Source organism: Columba livia, chromosome 1 (assembly GCF_036013475.1).
Source record: "Columba livia isolate bColLiv1 breed racing homer chromosome 1, bColLiv1.pat.W.v2, whole genome shotgun sequence".
Classification (NCBI taxonomy): domain Eukaryota; kingdom Metazoa; phylum Chordata; class Aves; order Columbiformes; family Columbidae; genus Columba; species Columba livia.
Window position 1 is genome coordinate 23509373 of NC_088602.1, and position 23020 is coordinate 23532392.

Below are 23020 nucleotides of genomic sequence, written 5' to 3' on the forward strand. Positions count from 1 at the left end.
TGATTGACCAATCCATCAGAAAGCTTCTCCTTAAATCCCCACAATGCAAACTGAGTCCCTCCCAGAGGGACCATGAACATGACCTGCTCACCTCTGCCTTTCAAACAAAGTTCTGCCTGTTGAAAGTCTGGCATAACTTGCTCCCCTTAATATCCTCTTTTCCACACTTAGCCCTGAGTGTTAAACACAGAGTAAATGAGCTTCTGCAAGTCCTGGATTGAAATTTCCTCTCACTGTAGATGCCTTCCAGGGAGAGGCCTGATTTCTGTTGGTTGAACTCATTGTGCCCTTGAAGACAGAGCAAAGTGTGTGCCTGTCACCAGCTGTACTTCAGGTGTGTAGTCCAACCATCAGCCTAATGGAGGCAGGGACACTAACATATTAGAATGGATATTAAAGCCTGTGTATTCATTTGTTCCTCTTACATTTCACTGAGTTCCCCCTTTTTCCTCTCTCCAGCAAACAAAACTATAAGAAAAACTTTAAGTTCAGTAAACTCATCTATGAGTGACTGTCAGCAGCATCCTTTTTAAAATATAAGGACACATGGTGCAGGATTCTGGTCTCAGGAACACGTCAACTGGGAGTGCTACTAAGACAAAACCTTTCCATACAGAGGGTAGAGAACACTTAGCCTAAGTCATCAAAATGTAGACATCTACTTGAAGATAGTTGTTTTGTGTATGGACAATAGTTTACAGTTAACAGAGTGACACAGGCACCTCCAGAGGGCAATACAACCCATTGCCTTAAGATTAGTCAAATTCCAGAGATCTTGATCTCTCACAGTTAATTATGAAATGATCCTACATGATCATCTTAGGCTTAGTACCTAACTATAAGGTTTTAGTTAGATGAAGTGAATCCTATGCTTGATTTTGGTAAAAAGTGTTGAATGCAGACACACTTAAAACAAATCAAGGGACCAAAGTTTTCACCATAGATGAGTATTTGGATCAAAGAAATTGCTGTGTCTTGCTCTGCATCTCTAATTGTTATGATGTGTGTTGGGAAAGCCAGGGTTTGGGTCTGAAATACTGATAATTTTTTTTTTTACTTTTGCAGATGTCAGTACTCCATGAAAGCTGGGAAGAGCCAAGCAAAACTCTTAAGATGAAACTAAAGATCCCCTGGGACTGAGACAAATAAGCTATTTTTAATGTAAAAGGATAACTTGTCAACAGAATAATATAGTTGCAACTACTTCCATGTTGTCAGGTCTGGAGCTTTTCCTAGATGTATTTTCTGTGAAGAAAAACTATTTTCTGAATCGATCTAGGGACAAAAGCAAAATGCACGGGATTCCAAGAGAATCATTTGTTTAAAGGCCACGAGCCCCCAATATATGACACCTCTCATCAATTGTTACAGACTCAGGCTAGCTAAATAATGGGGCTGGGAATAATGTAAAAGGGTTTTATTTACTTTAGTGATTTGAAGCTTCCTGTGGAAATAGCTCCCAGGTTTCCTGATGGAAGATTTTGTTTATCTTTGCCAAGCACCATCAGGAATCTCAAAATAAAATGCGTTTAGTGACACTGGGAAACCAGGGAGATAAGGCAGAGCTGTTCCTGTTTCACCCTCTGTAATTGCAAACACACCCATGGGCCTGCTGTGTGCCAGCAAAACAGCCCAAAATGTAGGGAAAGGGGCAGGCTGGAGGGCAGGGGAGTACCACAGTTAAATTTGGCATAAAGATGTTTTTACAGAGACTGTTTCCATATCAGCAAGGAGAGCATTCAGAAATCATCTTTCCACATTGTTTTTATATGAGACTAACAGCTACTTTCATGCCCTGAACAAAGATTTGCTTTGAGAAATAAGTGAGCGTGACAACACCCAAAAATGTCCATAGTAAAGGAAAGGAAAGCTGCAGCAAAGCCCATAGATTTCATGTCCTACAACCTCAGGCTGAGGGTATCAAATTATACTCCTGCCAAACCTCCCAGAAACGCAAGCAAATTGCACTTCAAGGCCAGAAATAATGCGATTTACACTCTGCTATACCTTCTTGCACTTATTACCCCAGATCTACCTTTCCCTGAAGGTGTGGAACATGCTGCTGCTAACCTAGGGTTGCTGGGACAAGCTCTGCCTTCCCACCACCTTCCCAGCATTTTCTCCCTGTAGAAGACTCCTCACACCACCACAGCTGCTTCACTGCAGCACATGTGTTCTCTAATCCCCAGGACAATGCCTGAAGGAGATTGCCTCCAAGGAAAGGGATTCTTTCTGTTCAGGACAGGCTTTATCTTTATCTGCTCTTCAGAGTCCTTTCTGGCTTGTCCCTTTTACAGAGGGCAGCAGCTTTTCTTTCTACAAGGGATCACCTTCTCCTGCTTAGACACTTCTCTTACACTTCCTTTTGAGTAGTTCAGGACAGCTTCACATGGTGCCAGCAGAACCAACAACACAAGATAAACTAGCCCCAAGCTGTCACCTGAGACCTGAAGCATTGGCTTTGGACTCATCAGAAGGAAATACTTTGCAGTGTCCTGTTCACATCCATCAGCAATTAGGGCTCACATTTTTTTATTCCCTCAATGTGTTTTTCAGCAAATGCTGGATGCATTTGTTTCATTGACACAGAACACAGGCTGTTACCCAGACACAGCAGTTTGGTTTCAGCCTGATGGAGGAGAACTATGATTACCTCGCGTGAGCCCAACTGATGCGCTATGTGCGCAAGCCAGAAGAATGAGCCTAACTTGATTTTTTAAGGGCAAACCAGCAGCATTGTTTAAAGAAACTGCCTCCAGTCAGTGCCAGTGAGCGTCAGTGGATGATCAGGACTTTCCATGTCACACAATTGAAGTGCTCAGCTCCAGGAACTCAAAGGACAAATGCATTTTAATGTCACCACCCTATATAGAAAGTTTGCCTCCAGTCAAGACATTAAGAATTTCCAAGCAATAATAAAACAGTCACTCCTCTTTCTGAACATCAGCCAATACAAGAGTCTTCAAAGGAAAGTTAGAATATTCTGCGTGTTCTCATGCAAGCTTCAGTATCAAGGAGGAGGATTTCTGTCTATCCCTGGTCAAGATCTAAGACTGAGAGATCTAAGTAGAGAAACTAACTCCTTCATGTTACAGCCCTAAAATATCTAAAGCCACAATCAAAACTTTGAAAGGGAGATTTGGGTACAGTGAATAGGGCACAACAAGCTTCAGCTTCATTTTGTTTCAGGATCTTCCACATGACATTTTGAAGACTGAGGAGTAAGAGCTAGAGAAGGCCAAAAGCAGTATCTTGCACATTAGAAGAGTAACAGCCTCAGTGAGTGACTCTCAGTGACTACTCAAGTTACATGTGAAGTCCCCACATAAAGATAAGAATACAGCTCCATTGGCATGATAATTAATGGAGAACTGTGCATCATTGTTTAGCTTTCTGTCCAAGCAGACACGACAAAATAGGGACAAAATAGGGACAAAAACAAAACTGTGGCAAATGTTCTTGTCACATCCATTAACAGAACATGAAGATGTTCTTGCTTCTGTATTTTAACAAAGAACCTGCTTATGTGTCACTGTTCTGTTTATACTTCAATATCTCCTTTCCACACTTGTTACCAGTTTCCTATATTTATTAGCACTTTCTAAATGTGGAAGTGTGTTACTACAGCTAGTCAGAATATTTTAAAAATATGAATTTTGGTCCACAAAATCAGGAGAGGGGACATTTTTCAAATAAATTTTCTTTCTTTTTTTTTTTAAAAAAACATATCTAGTGAGGGCGTGTCTTGAAATCTCTCAGTATAGTAACAGAATGAGTTTCAATTAAATCACTCATCAGAAGGATAAGCAAGAGACTGACAACAAAGCCAGATGAGAGAAACAAGAAAATTAAATGGGATACATTAAAATAATTTTTCCCTTTCATCTTCAAGGTTATGATTTTGGGATTAAAATATCAGAATATTTTAACCTTAATGTTTTTTCTCATAATCTGGAAGAAATTGTGTATCTTTAATGACTTACACTGAACTTGTCATCAGCCTGAGTGCTCTATGAAGTACCACTTAGTTAATAAAACCAAAATAATATCTTTCCCCAGAAAACAAATCCTTTGTTATGGCATCTGCAGACATCATGCTGCTAACCCATGCAGTAGTTATTCTCAAAAACTCTATCTTTTTTTTTTTTTTTCCCCAGTAATTCCTGAAATCAAACGTTTAATCATTTCTTTTTGAACCTGCAAACACTTGCATACATCTAGTCATGGAAAAACAACTGGAAACATACGTTCAGCTAAGATGATGAGTCTTCTCAGTGCCATGATCCAAATTAAATCCAAGATTGTCTTTCTCAGAAGAGGAAACAAAACTCTGTAGTTTGTACCCTGCCACTTTTCTACCTACAAGTTTCCACAGTCCCTGAGAGCTGAGAAGCCACCCAGGTAGCCCCGGCATTTGCCCCTGCTACCATGCTGCCTGCAGACACTGGCACTCCTCTGGTTGGCAGCAGGATGAGGCTGTAGACATCATCAGTGTTGCGCACAAAACTGGCTTACTGCTGCATGAAAATACAGTAAAATTTCACATATGGAGTGATTGCTATACGTGTGAGCAATTTGTGTCATGGTAGGCTTTGTCATGGAGGGATGAGTCATTCACCAAATTTGATGTCCTTCTTAGAAATCCAGACCAGCTGCTGTGAAATGCCGCCCCAGGATCACCCAAAAGCATGGTATGAGTTTACAGGTGCACACATTATTACTATTTTCAAACTGTGGTATATGAAAAAGCCATAACAGCCTGACAGTTATAATTCCAGGGCCAGGAAACACATTTGGCTCTGATGGGGACTAGATCTTACCTGTTACAATAAAGCTGACATTTCTTCTGGCTTTTCCCACTTTATTGGATGCCACACAGCTGTAGATTCCAGAAGACTTGGCTTCAGCTACAACGAGAGTGCTAGCAGTCTGCAAAAGAAATAAGAGGTTTAGCTCTCATTGGATCAGGAGCTCAGTTAAAGGTTCCCTACTCTTTTTCCCAAGTTACTGTTGACAGTCCAATGATTCAGTCCCTCCATTCATTCAGCGATAGGTACCACTGGGGCTATTTAAGGAGATGTCACCATATGCAGTTTTGGAAAGTGTGGAAGAATAACAGAAAACAAGCTCCTTGGTAAACCCCTATATTATCAGAGCTATCATAATAAAAAATCTTTGAACACGTCTTTCAGGTTGATTTATCTCTTGCCACTGAGGTAATGATAAGCTAGAAAACATGAAACATTACACAACGTGGTTCACCCGAGGAGATGAACAGCCTGTAAGTCAACCAGACTGCAAAGGAAATAGGTGAGGAATGCCTCAGGGAAAAAAATAGCTCCATTTGGCACTAAATGCACTTGGTTTCTCTTTCGTTTTCTGAAGTAAGTGTCAGGTGAGAAAAGACAGGGGCAAAAGAGAAGTTTACATGTCCTTTTTTGGACTTAATATTTCTATTATTAAAAAATAATATGTAGGGTTTCTTTATATTGTATTCTATCACCATCTTGAAAGGTTCAGCACATGAAGTACTTTTGTAAAGTAGTATGACTTGCAAGATGAGACCTTGGAAGATCAGGGGCTAACAATACTTGATGTGCCTTTAGAAAAATAAACCCCATTGCAATAATAAGACTTATACCTTCATGGTGATGGAAAGTCATGATCTTGGCTTGGGCACTAAATGAAAGAAGAATGCTATGCAGAAGCAACTGAGGTGTTATTTTAGTACAGAGATGAGACATGGGGCACACATACGGAGCTCAGCAGTGGGATGTGCTCTCAGACACAACTTAGTAGATTAATTTTCTGTCTCCATTTTACTTCTTCCGCAAAACATGAGCTGGCTGGAGTTAACAGACAGAGCTGGGACAGTGATGGAAGGAAATTGTGTGGCCGCGGAATCCTGTTGTTTGGAATTATTTGGCTTTTCTAAAAATCTTCAAAATCATTTTTGTGCAATTAATACATTTTAAGTCTGCCTGATTGCTGGAGTCCAGAGACAAGCACAAGAGGGTGAGTCAGTAATAAATAAAGACCAGCTACCTACATATCTGCATAAACACTGGCTGATCATTTGCACTGCTTCTGTGTCTCCTACTCAGAGACTTCATGGCTATCTCCAAACTCCTTATTGAACACTCAAATAATGCAGATGTTCTGGTTTTCTAAAGCATTCTATAGTAGAACGAGTCTATTACTTTTCCTACTAGTTGAGCAAACACAGTGGAGTCAAGTTATTTGATTTAGACTTGTTATAGAAAACTGCAAATTCAAGACTACAAGTGATGCTAACAGACCTCTACCCTGTTAAGCTGTCTCAATGGTCAGCTACCTCTCTGCTAACAAACTACACCTTATTTCCAGCTGCAATTTTTCTAACCTACCTTTTTGGCTCTTCCATGAGATGAAAGAGGCTCAGCAATACCAGATAGATAATTATAGCCCTTAAAAAAATCATCCTGCTTTGCTAAATTCAGTAGGCTGAACTCTACAAATGTATAATTAAAAAGCATGGCTACAGCCCTGTCTTTATTTTGTCATTCTCTTTGAATTCCTTCCGGTTTTTAAATATAATTTCATAAAGTGTAGACACAAGGCCCAGCAGTAGGATTCCTGCTGCTGTTTGATCAACACTAATTCAAAATAGGAGGAAGTCCATAACCTCTGCCAGAGGGCTAACATGGGCAGTTAAACACTAATTCTGCCATCCCACACTTTCCACCCCAAAATTAGCTCTTTTTGCATTATTTGGTATTACCTCATAGCAACTTTACCCAGGTAGGAAGAGTGACCTAAAATGCACAGTGAAGGAGAATTAAGCTGTTACTCTCTAATTCTGACTCTAGGGCATCTGTCTTTGTTCTACTACATCCAGAACTGAATAATTTCTGAGCTTCGAAAATTCATGTCAATTATTCCTCCTACAATTAGTCCAGCGGTTTTGAAATTTATTTTTTTTTTTAGTATTAAACTGTATATTGTCCTGACATTATCAGGTATTAGTTTTTAATGAAAAAATATGCACCCTATGCAAGTTTTACTGCTCCAGCCCACTATTCTGTGATTATTGCTTTTATTACACTGAGGACGGCACATACGGTTACACTTAAGTAATATGACTGCAATTACTGGCTGAAGCAGTTATGGATTGTGCCTTTTCTTGCATATTAAACAAACCTAAAGAACCTTCCTTGGCAGAGAAATTCAGTGGTTTAAACTGAATGCTTTTCCTCAGCATTGTTTTGGTTTTGACCAAATTGCGCTGTCCCAAATACTCCTCTAGCACGGGCGGAGGATCGCTCCCAACAGGCAACTTCAACCAACCTCTTTGGAGAGCAAGGGAGATACATGTTATGAACACAGGCATTAGAGGTAGAGAGCAGTCATTGGCATGTTTACTTGACTAAGCCAGAGAAAGCCACAGTGTCTAGGAAAAAGCAAGACTGACTTTGCAACAGAACAGAATATTTTAGAGACAGTATGTCTCTGCATAAATATTTTAGCTTATAAATTAGTCATAAGGATAAGATAACATCTCTTTAAATAGTTTGTGAGCCCTCCAGTGGAGCAGTCAGTGTCCTGCATTGTGGATGCCAGCCAAAACCCACCAGAGAAGCAGTGTGTACAAAACTAAGCCTGGCATGTTGCTGTTTATTTAGCAATGATGGCTGTATGAGATCACTTTGTGCTGCATCATTCCTTCATACAGCCATTGCAGCAAAAGAAGGAAGAGAAAAAGTTTGCACAGCCTTGTATCATCTGGCTTTACAACAAAGTTTGAAGACCTGGATTAGTATCCATGTTACATAGAGAAAGTTCAAATCCAGCTTCCATGACAGAACAGAGCCAATCCTTCCTGACATCTTGAGCATCATCTGTCCACAAACCCTATTTACCATCAAAGCTTTGATCCTTTATTCCTCCTTTCTGCACTCATCACCTCAGCTGAAACACTATGCTGTGGGCTCACCACAGAGCCACGGGTGAGGGAAATAAATCACATTCTGCTGATGCTTCTGTCTGCAAATAAAAGAGGCATTGAGCAGAAATCCTGAGATGGAAGAGGAAATTACAGGTTTGTTCATGGTGGAGACTGGTGAGGAAAAGACTGCCAGGGAAAGAGAATGCAAAGCAAGTGGCATGATAGTTGTTCTTGGAGCCAGGGTGGGCTAGACCTTCTCCTGGAGGTTCTTCTTGATTTTTTTTCATGTCTCAAAGTAGCTTAGACAGAGGATTCCCACTGCTGTAGTTGATGGCACAGAAGCAAGAGGAGGTTTCAGAAAATGGTTGGTAACTTGACTCTTTCCTGACTCCTAGAAGTCCCCTGCAGACACAGGCACAAACATGCTTCATCCAGAGATTGCTGTGCTAACTTCTCTAAACAACCCATATATTTAAAACCCAAAATACTGTCCTTTTACCGTTGATCGGGGTAGTGCAAGTCTGCCCAATTTTGCTGATTCCCTCCTAGTTATGCTTTCAAGAAAACAATTATTTTCCTTTTTTTTTTTTTTTTTTAATAGGAAATAAATAAAAATACACTCTTCTCACCACCCTGGATTAATCTTTGGCTAGAAGAATATTATTTATGAAGACTCATGTTGAAATATTGACAGCACAACATTGGATTGTTCTGCTTATGCCAAAGACATATTACCTGCATGCCTCATGTGTTGGCAAGGAACATCAGTGTAAAACATCTGGACAACACACTTCACCTACAGGACTGCCACAGAAGAAACACCAAAATATCTTCAACAGCAGGACATGAATATGTGTGGGAGAGCACCCTCTTCCTCCCTGGGGTCAGACAGGTGAATCGCTGCTGTTCAGCAAGCAGAGCTGTGGTTTCCCTCTCCATCCCATGTTATCCCATTCAAAAGGCCATGAGACTGAACACAGCCAGCTGACTTATGAGGAGATGATGCTATGGACAGCTTTACCACAGGCACCCCTCTCCTCCTCCCCACGGACACTCGCAGAGCAAGGCAGCGCCTGATTCTTGCCTTCCTTGTGCACTGAGGGAGGGGATCAGTTTCAGGAGCTGGAGGGAGCCGCAGCTTGGCAGAGGCAGGTGCCAAGTTCTGATGGTTTTAGTCTCACCAAGGGCTCAACTCAGCTGGCACCTCCCAGTGATCTGCTTAAAAGTGTTGACAGTGATTCTAGTAGCACTCAGGAAGGCCCCGGGAGAAGTTATGTTGTGCTGAAAGAGACAAGCTACACTCCCACTGCTATCTTTAGCCTGGCTTCCTAGGAAGACCACACTGTCTGTCCATCCATCTGTCTGCCAGCATGTCCATGTGTCTGCCAGTATCCTCCCTTCTTCCATGTCCTCAGTAATTTTTGAACCCATTGCCCAATTTCAGCCAAAATTCACAGTCAGATCAAAGTTCATAAGATCTCGTGTATTTCCTGAAAATCAGCTGTTGGGTAGAGAGGAAAGATCAAAATGAGTGTTGTAGTGAGCTAAACAGCTTTCTCTTCTTCTTTGGGTTCCAGATGGCAAATCAGCGCAGATGTACTGGCCAGACAGCTGTCATGTGTATGGACTGAGAACAAACACACACATGCTTCCCTGTCTCATCAGTAACAAAGGGACATGGAAGAGATCTAGAGTTTTGGGGCTTAGCATAGAAGAGGCAGAAGAGATGGCCCCATCCTATGTTGCATGGTCACACCTTATGTCCAAGGAGAATTGATTCTTTGGACTATCTAGCACTATGTTTATGCTGGATGATCACAGTTTTTAATTCTAACCACAGTAAGCACATGCCAGATTGACCCATCATTTCCAGCCAAACCAGAGATAGATGAGAGCGAGCCTAGGTTTGGTCTTGCACAATCTTGTTACAGGGTCCTTATTTTCCATTTTCCCTGAAGTCAAGTGGCTTTGGTACTCACAAGGGAGAAGACCACTAAAATCTTGTGTCAGTAAGGTACATATGCAGTGGAAAACAAGGCCATACATATATATACATACACATATTAATGACAAACCACAACTTCATGCATTATTATTCTTTATACACAGTTCCTGGAAGGCGCACACTGTGACACAGATGCAGCCTTCATGGTACCTGTTAGTGTCAGTGAGACTCTAGTAGTATAGGGGTGGGGCAGTCAGGGACCTTCTGTCCCATGTCAAGTGCTCAAGAATGTGGCCACAGTAGATTATTTTCCAAAAGCAAGGGGATTTCATCCTACTCCTTCCAACTTTCCATGTTCTCAATTTCTGTCCTCTCTACTGTCTTCTTCCCTTGGATTTATCATCCTTCCTTCTTGGCCAACAACTTCTACTCTCTCCCACCTGAGCTCACCTTCTTAGCGTTCTTCTGTGCATTCTCCATGCTCAGGATCTTTGTCCAACTCTTCTGCAGCTCCCTGTCCCTTGCACCCCTGTACCAAGAGTACTGACTCCTTCTTTCAAAGCTGTTGATAAACCAGTGTGTGCCTGCACACATGGGAGAAAACACATGCCCAGTATGTGTGCACCATATCAATGCATACACCAGCTCTTTGTACTTCATTGTTACAGGTCATCGACATTTTAATGAACACTGCTTATGCAAAGAATAATAATAATAATCAGTATCAGCCCTGAGTTATACATAGCAGTTAGCTTCAGCTGAAAACACTGAGAAGTTGTGGTTTTTAGCAGCTGAATGACAGGAGAGTGTCTGTGACCTGTTGACATGATAAGCCTAAGAATAGCCCAGCTTTGTAGGAAGTTGCTCCAATGAAATGAGAACAAAAGGAAATCAAATCACTTCGAGAGTTGTCTTTTGATTAGGTATTATGGCTTATATTACAAAGTTCTTCCATTGTACCACTTCAGTTTCTCAATGTCTTTTTAGAGAGGCTTCAGCAGAAAAGTTACTAAAACACTGTTGTCATGGTTTCTCTGTCACCAGAAGAATAATGTAGCACAGACTTCCTACATGACCTTAACTGTACAGACACAGGGTTTAAAGTTTTTCTGACTTTAAAAATATACTTGTGGCTACCTTGATAACCACAGGTAAGCAAACAACAAATCAGCCTACCACAGCAAAACACCAAACTGGAGGCACTCAGATGTTGCACATACAGGAAATGGGTGGAACTGGCACAATGTCTTTGAGCAAGGTGAAAACAGCTACCTTGATTGTTGAAAGAAACTTTTTGACCATTCCTTGTTCACCTCTTCTGTTGATTACAATAATCTCACCCTGTGGCCAACTCTATTTCTCCTTTCATGCTAACTCAAATGTGCAACTTTTTGAGTTTCTTCATGCATTTCTTACTGCTTTGTATCCTCCTTCTTTGTTTTTTTTCCATTGAGCTTTGAGATTGTGTTCACCATGCATGTGATCATGTGATGTTTGGATGTGGAAGTGGGGTAGACACTCTGTTTAGATAGCAGGACTCCATTGATGTGGAAAAGCCTCAGAGAGCTCTTCATAGCTGTTTGCAGCAGCAGAACTGCTCACAGTAGCAGTTCATTGGAGCCAGGCACTTGTGATGACGTGCTGCATCCAGTGAGCTCAGTGCTATTAAAAGTCTTACAATATCCCAGCAGATGAGGAAGGGTTTTGTCTGAAGTGTGTCCCTTTGAGTTTGCTCTGGGAGATCAAGAATGACTCTCAGACTGCAAAGAGTGAAAAGCTATAGATTCTCATGGAAAAACAAAAAAAAATCCTGGATGTTCTAGAGCAACTATGTGTGCATAAATCATGCCACCCAGAGCTTAGCCAGGAACCAAGGCTTGCAGAGCATTTTCTGCTTACAATAGCAATCCAGCTGTGCTTGAAAAGCTATGGAAGAGCAGCAGCAATGAAGAAACCTTAGAAAAGCTGTGAAAAAGTGAAGCAAAGAGATTGTTTCTCTAATTTCCCTTCCCGAATAGGGACCAGAGGGAATTAATCAATGCAAGGTAACCTTTTTTAGATGAACTACACAACATGAAGACAAGGAATACCAAGGGGAGTCACTAGGTTTTACTGCTAAAACTTTCCATGTAACACATGCAGAGACCATGCCTTGGTTCATTTCTGGATACGTTCTTTTAAAAAGGGCTGCTTGCCAAAAACTTCAAACAAAACCTGCAGTTCTGTCAAAAGGACCCATTATTAGCATCTTCCTCCAGGGAGGAATTTATTTGCTGTTGACTGGAAGTTGCTTTGACATTTCAGCCACTCCTCTTCCGCTGTCTCCAAAATGCATGGCACACAAGGAGAATGAGGTCTGGTCATGAGACAGCTCCTTCTGCACCCTGTGAGCAGGTAAGACTTCAACCATAGCCATGGCTAAACTCCTTCTGGAAAATAACAGGTCCTTATCATATTTTGTTCTTCATTACCCCTTTGGAATAGACTGTGTGTTCCCGTGCCTGAAAATATTTCCATTTCCTCCTTCAAATCCCTCCTTGTGTCTCATTTTTCATGTGCTTTCCTATGATAGTCGCTCCTAGGAAGCTGTTTGCTCCCATCTTTGCCTCAATCTTTGAGCACACAGAGGTGACCAACTAAACAGATCGAATGCCTCACTGGGATCCAGCCCATTTCCATGCACTGGAACAGTGCCATGAACACCTGTTGTACTTTCTAAATAATACAACAGCAGGAGAAAATGCAGTCCCAGGCCTGATTTTTGGTCATATGCAAAGCTCTATTTATTCTGCAGTCTGTGAAAGGGGTCTAACATGAGAGTAATTACAGTTTATATCCATTTTCACATGCAGAAGATGGAAGGCAGCCACCTGGGAGAGGAGACCTATATCCCTGGAGCCCTTAGATCACAAAAAGCACTTCAGTGTCCTTAGAAATGACAGGCCTAGAGTAAGGTAGGCTTTAAAATTTCTTCAGCCATTGTTGCCACAAACCCAACTAGTGTGAAAAAACAGATGCTGTGACAGTAGCATGGCATTGTGCATATTTGCCTGAACTCCTCCATAGCACACTCAATCAACCATACCAAATCAGTCGCATGTCTAACCCAGCGATCTAGGGCATCCTTCAGGAAAACACCTTGATTTAAAGGTTTTATCTGATGGAGGATCCCCCATGCCCCTTGGTAATTCAATTTCATTGGCTTTCCCACATTAGACACCAACAGATGACAGGCCTGCTCATCCTTCAGAAGTGCCTGCATCTCCCCACAGCCCAACTTGGACTAGACATTTGGACAGTTAATTCAGCTGGGATGAATCCCACCATACTGTTTCTGACTGAGATGTCTCTTAAAGTCTTCTTCTGTAATTTGAATTCATTTGGCCCTCTAAACTTTTCATTGTAAGAAAAGACCTGGTCATTGAATAATCTAGGACCACATCTGTGAATAAACTCTCTGAGAGTAAATTGTTTAATACTCATAGGAAAAAACCAAAACAAAACAAAAGAAAAAAACACCACCACAAAAACAAAACAAAACAAAACAAACAAACAAACAAACAAACAAAACCCACACAACCAAAAAACCAAACCAAAACCAAACAAAAAACAAAATAGAGAAAATCGTGTAATGTCACAAAACAAAGCAAAGAAGGCCTGAAAACCTGCCCCTGTGCTCCTGACGTGTCCCAAGATACTACAGACCAGCTCTAAAAAGCAGATATGCTGAATCCCACTGACATACTCTCCTGACTTGTCATTTACCTGAATATGACTGCACGCAGGTATAAGTACAGCTCTACATCTCAGCAAACAAATACCAAGTATGGAAGTTGGAAGTTATTTGCATGTATGCAGCTCTTCAAATCTGAACAATATAACGATACTGGCTTCTTCACTGTTACATGATAGCATCTTAAAGTGTCTTTTCAACTCATACTGTCACATGGAAACATTATCTCCTTCTAGGAATCTTACCTTATTTTTGCCTTCTATTACAGCTGTTCTCTCAGTGATGCTCTGGATCCTGTTTCCTATGTTGCTGTCAGCTTTCAGGATGAAAGATCCATTGGTGTGAGAGCAAAAGCCATGCCTGAAGACAACAAAAATTGAAGTTTTATTGATTTTGTGATAGACTGAAACATTCACCACATAAGAAAAAACGATTCTTCTGGAAACAGTGTTCAGTCAGAGAAACTGTAGGTGCTGTGTTGACCAGGCAAGTATGGTTACTTTTAATAAAATCTTGAGGTTTGGAGCCCTATGTTTGGATTCACTTCCACAGCCTGAATATTAGCTTTCTGGAGTCAGTGTTAACATATAACCCACTGTGAACTGGGAGTTCAGAATTTGGAATCTGAGCCTAATTATAGGGCTATGTAAGACCAACATCTCATTTCCGGTGCTACTGCTTTCAGACATTGTCATGATTCAGGCTTGGCTTCAAACATGAGTTCATACTATTTTCAGCATTAAAATCAAGACAAGTTATATTTTTTCAAGATCCATTCCATTATGTATTGGATGATGTTTCACTATGTGCAGGATTTTTTGTTATAATGAAAAATGATGCAAGTTCTCATTTTTGAATGTTTTCTTCAGTTCATTCACAAAATGGCAAAATATCAGTACTAGGATTCAATGATTACAGGACACACAGTAACAACAATAATCCTGCAAATTCACAAAACAATGTTAAACAAAACTATATCTAATTGTCAAAGGGTTTTAAATGTTCATTTAACCCAAAAAAATCAAAGTCATGTTAATGAATGGAAATCTCAGGGAAAAATGTTTTTGCCTTATGCAACAAATTGGCTTCTAATGAGAACATTCAGGTGTGGTCATGGTAGAGCTAATTTGTTTCCCAAAGCCTAATTTGGTACACATGGAAACAAACATATTGGAATGCTTCTTAAATGCTGTCTGTTCCTATTCTTCTTTGAGGATATCTAGTTTTGCATTTCATCCAAAATTTACTTGTTGCTTTTACAATTCCAGCTTCAACAGAGGACCTTAACCCCTCAGCAAGGTCAAGCTCTTTCAAATATATGTTCCTTTGATCTTCCATGGATTTGAAAGATAATGACTGTAGTATCTGCAGTCAAATAGTTCTGACATGTATATCAGCTGTTTGGAAAAATGAACTTTAAAGTAAAGCCCAGTGACTGGATAACAGCACGTGATGCAATCATGACCAAAGAATGAGGTTCATTTCCCTTCAGCTAACTGTGCAGTTTGCTTAAACTTTGTGCTGTTTATAATATCAATGGTACACTAACTTTGCATGCTTGTTTTTAATTGTGCAGCTTTGTGTCAAGCTGTCTTATCAGATATTACAGCTTAAAGAAATGGTGATACGTAAACCAACTTGGGCTGTAATCATTAGCACAGATATATAACTGTCTGCCCAAATTTCTTAACATGCATTGAGAGGCTCAGTGAGCCTGACAGTGTTCAGGAAGAGACTGGACAACGCCCTCAGATGCATGGTGTGAACTGTGAGGTTGTCATACGCAGGGACAGAAGTCGTACTCAATGATCCTTGTCAGTCCCTTCCAACTCAGGACATTCTATGATTCTACGAAAAAGTCAAAAAACAGGAGCAGGCCAAGGTCATTCATGCATGTAGCGTGGACAGGGAGCAATAAGATGACAGTCAGCATGGCTTCACCAAGGGGAAGTCATGCTTGACCAACCTCATAGCCTTTTATGAGGACATAACGAGGTAGATAGGTGATTGCAAAACAGTGGATGTGGTCTACCTTGACTTCAGTAAAGCATTTCACACAGTCTGACACAGCATCCTTGCTGCTAAACTGAAGAAGTGTGGTCTGGACGATTGGGTAGTGAGGTGGACTGTGAACTGGCTGAAGGGAAGAAGCCAGGGAGTTGTGGTGCATGGGGCAGAGTCTAGTTGGAGGCCTGTATTGAGTGAAGTGCCTCAGGGGTCAGTACTGGGACCAATATTATGCAATATATTCATTGATTACTTGGATGAAGGAATAGAATGCACTGTCAACAAGTTTGCTGATGACACCAAGCTGGGAGGAGCGGCTGCCATCCAGCAAGATCTGGACAGGCTGGAGAGTTGGGTGGGGAAAAATTTAATGAAATATAACAAGGCCACGTGTAGAGTCTTGCGTCTGGGTAGGAACAACCCAGGTTCCAGTATAAGTTGGGGAATGACGAATTAGAGAGCAGTGTAGGGGAAAGGGACCTGGGGGTTCTGGTGGACAGCAGGACAACCAGTACTGTGCCTTTGTGGCCAGGAAGGCCAATGGCATCCTGGGGTGTATTAGAAGGGAGGTGGTTAGTAGGTCGAGAGAGGTTCTCCTTCCCCTCTACTCTGCCATGGTGAGACCACACCTGGAATATTGTGTCCAGTTCTGGGCCCCTCAGTTCCAGGAGGACAGGGAACTGCTGGAGAGAGTCCAGCACAGAGCAACGAAGATGATTAAGGGAGTGGAGCATCTCCCTTACAAGGAAAGGCTGAGGGAGCTGGTTTTCTTTAGTTTGGAGGAGACTGAGTGGTGACCTCATTAATGTTTATATATATGTAAAGGGTGAGTGTCACGAGGATGGAGCCAGGCTCTTCTCAGTGACAACCAGTGGTAGGACAAGGGGCAATGGATACAAACTGGAACACAGGAGGTTCCACTTAAATATGAGAAGAAACTTCTCAGTGAGGGTGACAGAACACTGGAGCAGGCTGCCCAGGGAGGTTGTGGAGTCTCCTTCTCTGGAGACATTCAAAACCTGCCTGGACATCTTTCTGTGTAACCTCACCTAGGTGTTCCTGCGCCAGCAGGGAGATTGAACTAGATGATCTTTTTAGGTCCCTTCCAATCCCTGACATTCTGTGATTCTGTGATTCTAAGAAAGCCCTTTCTTCCCGACTCTGGTTTAAAAGACAAATTCTAATACATGACTGTTGAAGCCAGAGTGGATGAAAGACAGCTGCATTGAGACTGGTGATGCATTCAGATGGGAAAAACTGGTTAAAATTGTTCAGAAAGGTAGATGCCATTTACTTTGCACATTTGAGGCTCTAAGAAGTTTGATTCTGCAACAAGACTAGGCTACAGAGGGCATGATAATGCTGGTAAGCTGATAACATTTCCATGCCATAGCACATATCAGAACTTATTTCATGATGCCAGTACTGTGAGCACACAAACAGGTGGTATCAAAAACACATACTTGTGACTGGATATTCTGGTGATCTCTGAATAGGAAGATGGAGAACCCAAAATCTCATTTCATCCATAATATATGTATTTTTTTTAATATTTATCCTTTCAAAAAGATGGAAACCAGCACCTCTCCCCACAGAATGAATTTATGTTTCTTTGTTACAAGGCTGAAAATCTGTGCTCTTTACTATAGAAAACCTTACAGAGACATGTGTTTTAAAGGGCAGAAAGAAGGTGCAATGCATGTTCAGAAACTGCTTGTGCAGCTCTGAAAGACATCTCCAGTCTCCTTTCTTGCAGCTCTGGAGCCTCCAGGCTTAGTTATTATTACACTCTTCCTCATGATTCCTTGAAAAAGACTGTATACATTTAGATTGCAATTTCTTAGCGATGAGGACAGTGTTATGTCTTTGTTGATGGTTAGCACAATGGGGTGCTGCTTACTCATTAATACCATAATACAAACCACCATCATAATTACAATAACATCACAATAACAAGAAAAACACATGTAAAACACTAGACGAAGTATTAGCCCTGGAGGCACATATATATGAACTCTACTGACTTCACGTACCATACTATCTCCAAACTGCCAATTACAATGTTAATGCAATTACAGTAGAAAATTGAATACACTTAATAGTTGTTGTCCATGGTTTTAATAAAAAAGGAGTCACAATCAAGCTGGGATTACATTAATCAACAGGCCGCAGTGCACAGCGGGAGATGTGAGCACTGTCGTACGCGTCACTTCGGCTCCACAGTCTGCTGGACCGGCAAAGGTTTATAATCAGCTGCAGCACAGCTGCCAAAGTCTAGGGCAAGACTCAGACTCATCCCTTTGGATGTAGAACCAGATGCTTCATCTCTTCAGCTGCCAAATGCTCTCACTTTAACCTCAAATACACTAACACAGCCTTGGGCAGGGGTGTCAAACTAATTTTCACCAGGGCCCTAGGGACAAAGAACACAAGCCACGTCCAGTCTCCTGATTTGGTTACACAGGTTAGTAGTCAGTCACCCTTCCACTTGCTGCCACCAGTGGTGCCACCTGAGGCCACTGGTTAAGCCAGCAGCATCGGGTAGAGATGGGGAGGGGACAAATGGTAGTAATTAAGAGTCCTGTCTCCTAACCTGACTTCAACTTCTAACAAGAGGCATTTTGCAACAGAAAGGGAGAAGGTTCCACTGAACTTAGATGTAGTCATCAAGCCAAATGTTTGTGTTAAGTACAAATGCTTGGAAAGAGAGAAAAATGAAAATACAAAAAATTTACTCTGGCTGGGATCAAAATACACAATAATCTTCCTGTTAAGTCAATTGATGTTTCCTTGCATGTGTCCTCAGATGACATCAGCTACATATTTTTATGCTTTTGTAAAGAAATTACAAGTTACTTCAAACTATCCACTCAGTAAAATAGCAAGGGTACCCTTTTTCTAGCAAGAATTGCATGTGTTTGCAGGGAAATCCCACTGAATTTTGGATATCTGAATCTTACTCCACATATCTCTGGCATGCATGAATTCCTGAAATGTTTTGTTGTGGGATGAACCTCATTGCTTTGCATCTTCAGGAAAGCTCAGAGCAGGGTTACCGTCAGGTTAATGAAAAAGCACACAGTGTGCACAGAGATTGATAAACAAGCTAATATCTGCCAGCACATTTCTAAGCACTTCTTACACCTGTTTCCCTGCAGATCCTTTCATGTCCCTAGTTTGTGGGTGCAATTATGCACGTATAGAGATCCTATACAAAAATGCTAAGGACGTATGTGTACAAATGTATGTTTATAAACATTATACAATCTCAGAGCAAGGTAACCAGACTCTACTGTCTTAGTCAAGCACTAGGAGAAAGAGAGCAGTGAGGTTTCTCACCCCTAAGCAGTTTTTTTCCATGTGCCTGCGTGCGTGCTTGCATGTGCGTTGCCTCTGTGCACACGCACGCACCCGCACACACAGGCACGCTTCACCCTCTGAGTCAAAAGCCTGCGAGATAGGCTATTCCTTTGTAAAAACAGAAGCTGTTAACTTTCCTGCAGGTTTTGAGAAGCCCAGCATGGGGGAAAGGAGGGGTGAGACAGCTCTGCTGGTGCTGTGGGAAGCCTGCAGCACGCCCTGCCTGCCCGGCTGCCTGCAGTGCGGGGTGAGCTCCGCCAGCAGACCTGCTTGCTGACCTTAGCTTCGGGAATTTACACCTCTTTGGAAAGGCTAGGGGGAGATTTATGCAACCAGAAGTAAGTTCATCTTTGTAAAAGATCTGCGATGTGCGGAGCTGGCACCGGCTGGTGGGGGCCCTAGAGAAGTGGCCTGGGGGAGGGGAGCCAGCCTGCTTCTCAAGAATACATCAAGCCCTTGAGGAAGCAGAGTGTGCCATGTTTGAAGATGCAAAGATAATCACAGTGCTGGGAACCGTCTTGTGTAGAGGAGGAAGCGAAACAACAAGAGGAAAGCAGCATATGCTCCTGATTTCGCACAGGAAGCTAACAGCACCTCCTGCCAAAGTGAGATAAGAAAACTCCCATGGCCTATTCTGGACAAGGCCATGGTTATCAACCTTAGCTTCACACTGTCCTCACTCTGCTCCACAGCCTGCTCCCTTTCCTAATGAGTTTTAGAGCCCTCACCTCTATTAGCATACAGCATGCCAAGCACAACAGTGTGGTATATTTATAACTATTGACAGGGAAAATTTTCCAGGGTAAGAGTGTACTTCATGTCATCTTGATATATTTCACTGAAATCAAACTGCAAACCAGCTCCAAGATAAAGTCTTGCCTATGAAACTACTGATCTCAGAAGACAAGTAGTTTTGTTGTCATCCTGGTGATTTACAGTAAAGAGTAGGAGCTAAGGTAAAGGATTTTTCTACTTAGACACAGGACAGACTTGGCACTCCATGTGGCAGACAGTCCTAAATGAAAGCCCTAGACCCAGCTTGTGTTCAGACACATTTTCTTCCCCACTCTGGAGACAGTTCTTTAATTTGCAGTTCAAGTAGTACTGTGACAAATACCAGCAGAAGAGCCTCCATCCCCAAAACAGTTGAAAAAAATACTCATCTTCTGTCTTCTCATAATCTCAGCTCCTCCCTCCCAAGCCCTCCTGCATGATGCCAGAGGCTATTGCAATCTTTCCTTCCTGTAACATCCCATTCCACTAAGACCAGCCCTCAGGAATCCCAGACCCTAGAGGTAGGAGAGAAAATCTGGAGACAGGAAGACTTTCCCTTGGTTGAGGAGGATCAGGTTAGAGCTTGTTTAGGCAAACTGGACATCCATAAATCCATGGGCCCTGATGGGATGCACCCATGAGTGCTGAGAGAGCTGGCAGATGTTATTGCTAAGCTGCTCTCCATCATCTTTGAAAGGTTGTGGAGAAAAGGAAAGGTGACTGAGAACTGGAAGAAAACCAGCATCACTCTAGTCTTCAAAAAGGGCAAGAAAAATGACACAGGAGACTACAGGCCAGTCAGCCTCACCTCCACCCCTGGAAAGATGACGGTATAACTCATTCTGGACACCATCTCCCAGCATGTGGAGGTAAATAAGATTATCAGGAGTAGTCAGCATGGGTTCACCAAGAGGAAATCATGTTTGACCAATCTGATAGCCTTCTATGACTGGCTGAGTAGATGAGGGGAGAGCAGTGGTTGTTGTCTACCTAGACTTCAGCAAGGCTTTTGACACTGTCTCTCATAACATCCTCCTAAGTAAGCTCAGGCAGTGTGGGCTGGATTAAGGCATGGTGAGATGGATCGAGAACTGGCTGGATTGCTGAGCTCAGAGGCTTATGATCAATGGTGTAGAGTCTGGGTGGAGGCCTGTAGTTGGTGGGGTTCCCTAGAGGTCAGTATTAGGTCCACTCTTGTTCAACCTGTTCATCAGTGACCTGGATGAAGGGACTGAGTGCACCCTCAACAAGTTTGCTGATGATACCAAGCTGGGAGGAAGGGCAGATACACCAGAAGGCTGTGCTGCCATTCAGCGAGACCTGGACAGACTGAAGGACTGGGCAGAGAGGATCCCAATGAAGCTCAACAAGGGCAAATGCAAGGTCCTGCACCTGGGGAGAAACAACCCCAGGCACCAGTACAGGTTAGGGGTGGACCTGCTGGAAAGCAGCATTGCAGAGAGGAACCTGGGAGTTCTGGTTGACAACAAGTTGACCATAAGTCAGCAATGTGTCCTTGTGGCCAAGAAGGACAAGGAACTACTGGAGGGAGTCCAGTGGCGGGCTACAGAAATGATCACAGGTCTGGAGCATCTTTCTTATGAGGAGAGACTGAGAGAGCTGGGTCTGTTCAGCCTGGAGAAGAGAAAGCTGAGAGGAGATCTTATTTATGCTTATAAATATCTCAAGGGTGGGTGTCAAGAGGATGGGACCAGACTCTTTTCAGTAGTACCCAACAATAGGTTGAGAGGTAACGGGAACAGACAGAAGCACAGGAGGTTCCATCTAAACATGAGGAGAAACTTCTTTACTTTGAGGGTGACAGAGCACTGGAACAGACTGCTCAGAGAGGTTGTGGAGTTTCCTTTCCTGGAGGCATTCAAAACACGTCTGGATGCAATCCTGCTCAGTTTGCTCTAGGTGAACCTGCTTTAGCAGGTGGGTTGATTAGATGATCTCCAGAGGTCCCTTCCAACCCCAACCATTCTGTAATTCAGTTCTCTAAGAATTCCTCTTGAAAAAGCCACTGGCAGCCTCAATCACACTCTTGTTTACTGAGGTAGTATTTGGCAATTGCACCAGTACTAGGAGAAAGAGGAAGCCATCATGTCATGGATGGTGACCATTTTTGAGAGTGATTAATGGCAAGCACAACATTTTTCTCAGCATCTATCTTTTTTTTTTAGGGCAGCGGTCAATCCCTGGAAGCATCAGGGCAATGTTATTATAAATTCAACTTGGGCTGACTCATGTCTTTCAAGAGGCAGTGGTGACAACACTAACTTTAAGACAGGAACTCTGGAAATTCCTGGAATTGTAAAGAATATATAGGAACTGTTTTCCACTTGGAAGTTATTGAAGAAATCTGAATGACATGGACCTTGCCTGCTCTGTCCCTCAGCGTCCAGCACCATGCAATTGCTAGTGCAGGGCTGGTGTAGCCACGTGTCCTGGGCAATACTGAGTCACTTTGAGGCAGGAAACTGTGAGGGAGAATAGTAGCAGGGAGCATGTTCAGGTTGTAAAATGTGTTTAGTGGGGGTGGAGGGGGAGAACTTGTGCTGGCTCCCTGCCAGCATGCTCCACGAGCTTTGGCTGTACCACTATAATGTACTCATCCATTAAGGAGCTATGGTCCAAGTGTTCCCTTTTTAGGTCAAAAATCATTGGTTAGAGGTCAAAATGCTGGCCCCACTGTGTTCAGTGGCAAAGCTGCAGCCAGATGGGAGTTCATCGCAGGCATCTTCCCTGATACACATGCTCACACAGAGTAGGTGAATTAGTGGAGCTAGGAGAAAATCTGCAAATAGTAGGAGCTTGATACAGTTTACATCATAAATTGCAGTTTGTTTATTTATATTTATTTAGGAGCTTAGCAAGGAATGCCAAACAAGCAGTCCAGGTGAGAGTGGTGCAGGTTCCTCCTCTGCATGTCTCATTCATCAACCCTTCACCTCTCTGCTCTCACTGTCACTGATCCCTACTGCTGTCCACTGCAGTGTCAACATTTTGCTACCAAGAACAGATGGGATATCACCAACCCATCTCACTTCAAACATGCTCACAACTCTCAGAGAGCAGCAATTCTCCATCACCACTCCTCAACCTCTGCCTCCAGAGTGGGAGTATCTTGTGACCAAGTACACTATTAGCTGTGCTGAAAAGTTATTCACTGATGAGTTGCAGGGTTGCTGGAGGATTTCTCATTGGCCTCTGCATTAGGCTGGGTTGGGGCCCTGGTGGACTGCTCAGTTTACAGATTGGGGATTGAGTTGTT

The 23020-nt window shown here is 42.4% G+C and overlaps 1 protein-coding gene across 3 annotated transcripts in view; it reads right to left on the reverse strand.

Moving 5' to 3' along the window:
* FLT1 (fms related receptor tyrosine kinase 1) overlaps positions 1–23020 on the reverse strand; it is a 116993-nt gene that overhangs the window by 43984 nt on the left and 49989 nt on the right. For all 3 annotated transcript variants that reach the window (XM_005501425.3, XM_065050821.1, XM_005501426.4), the window contains exons 11-12: positions 13848–13962; positions 4821–4929 (exon numbers count right to left, since the gene is read on the reverse strand). In XM_005501425.3, the coding sequence (XP_005501482.1) occupies positions 4821–4929; positions 13848–13962 (224 nt within the window). The remainder of the gene's footprint in view (positions 1–4820; positions 4930–13847; positions 13963–23020) is intronic.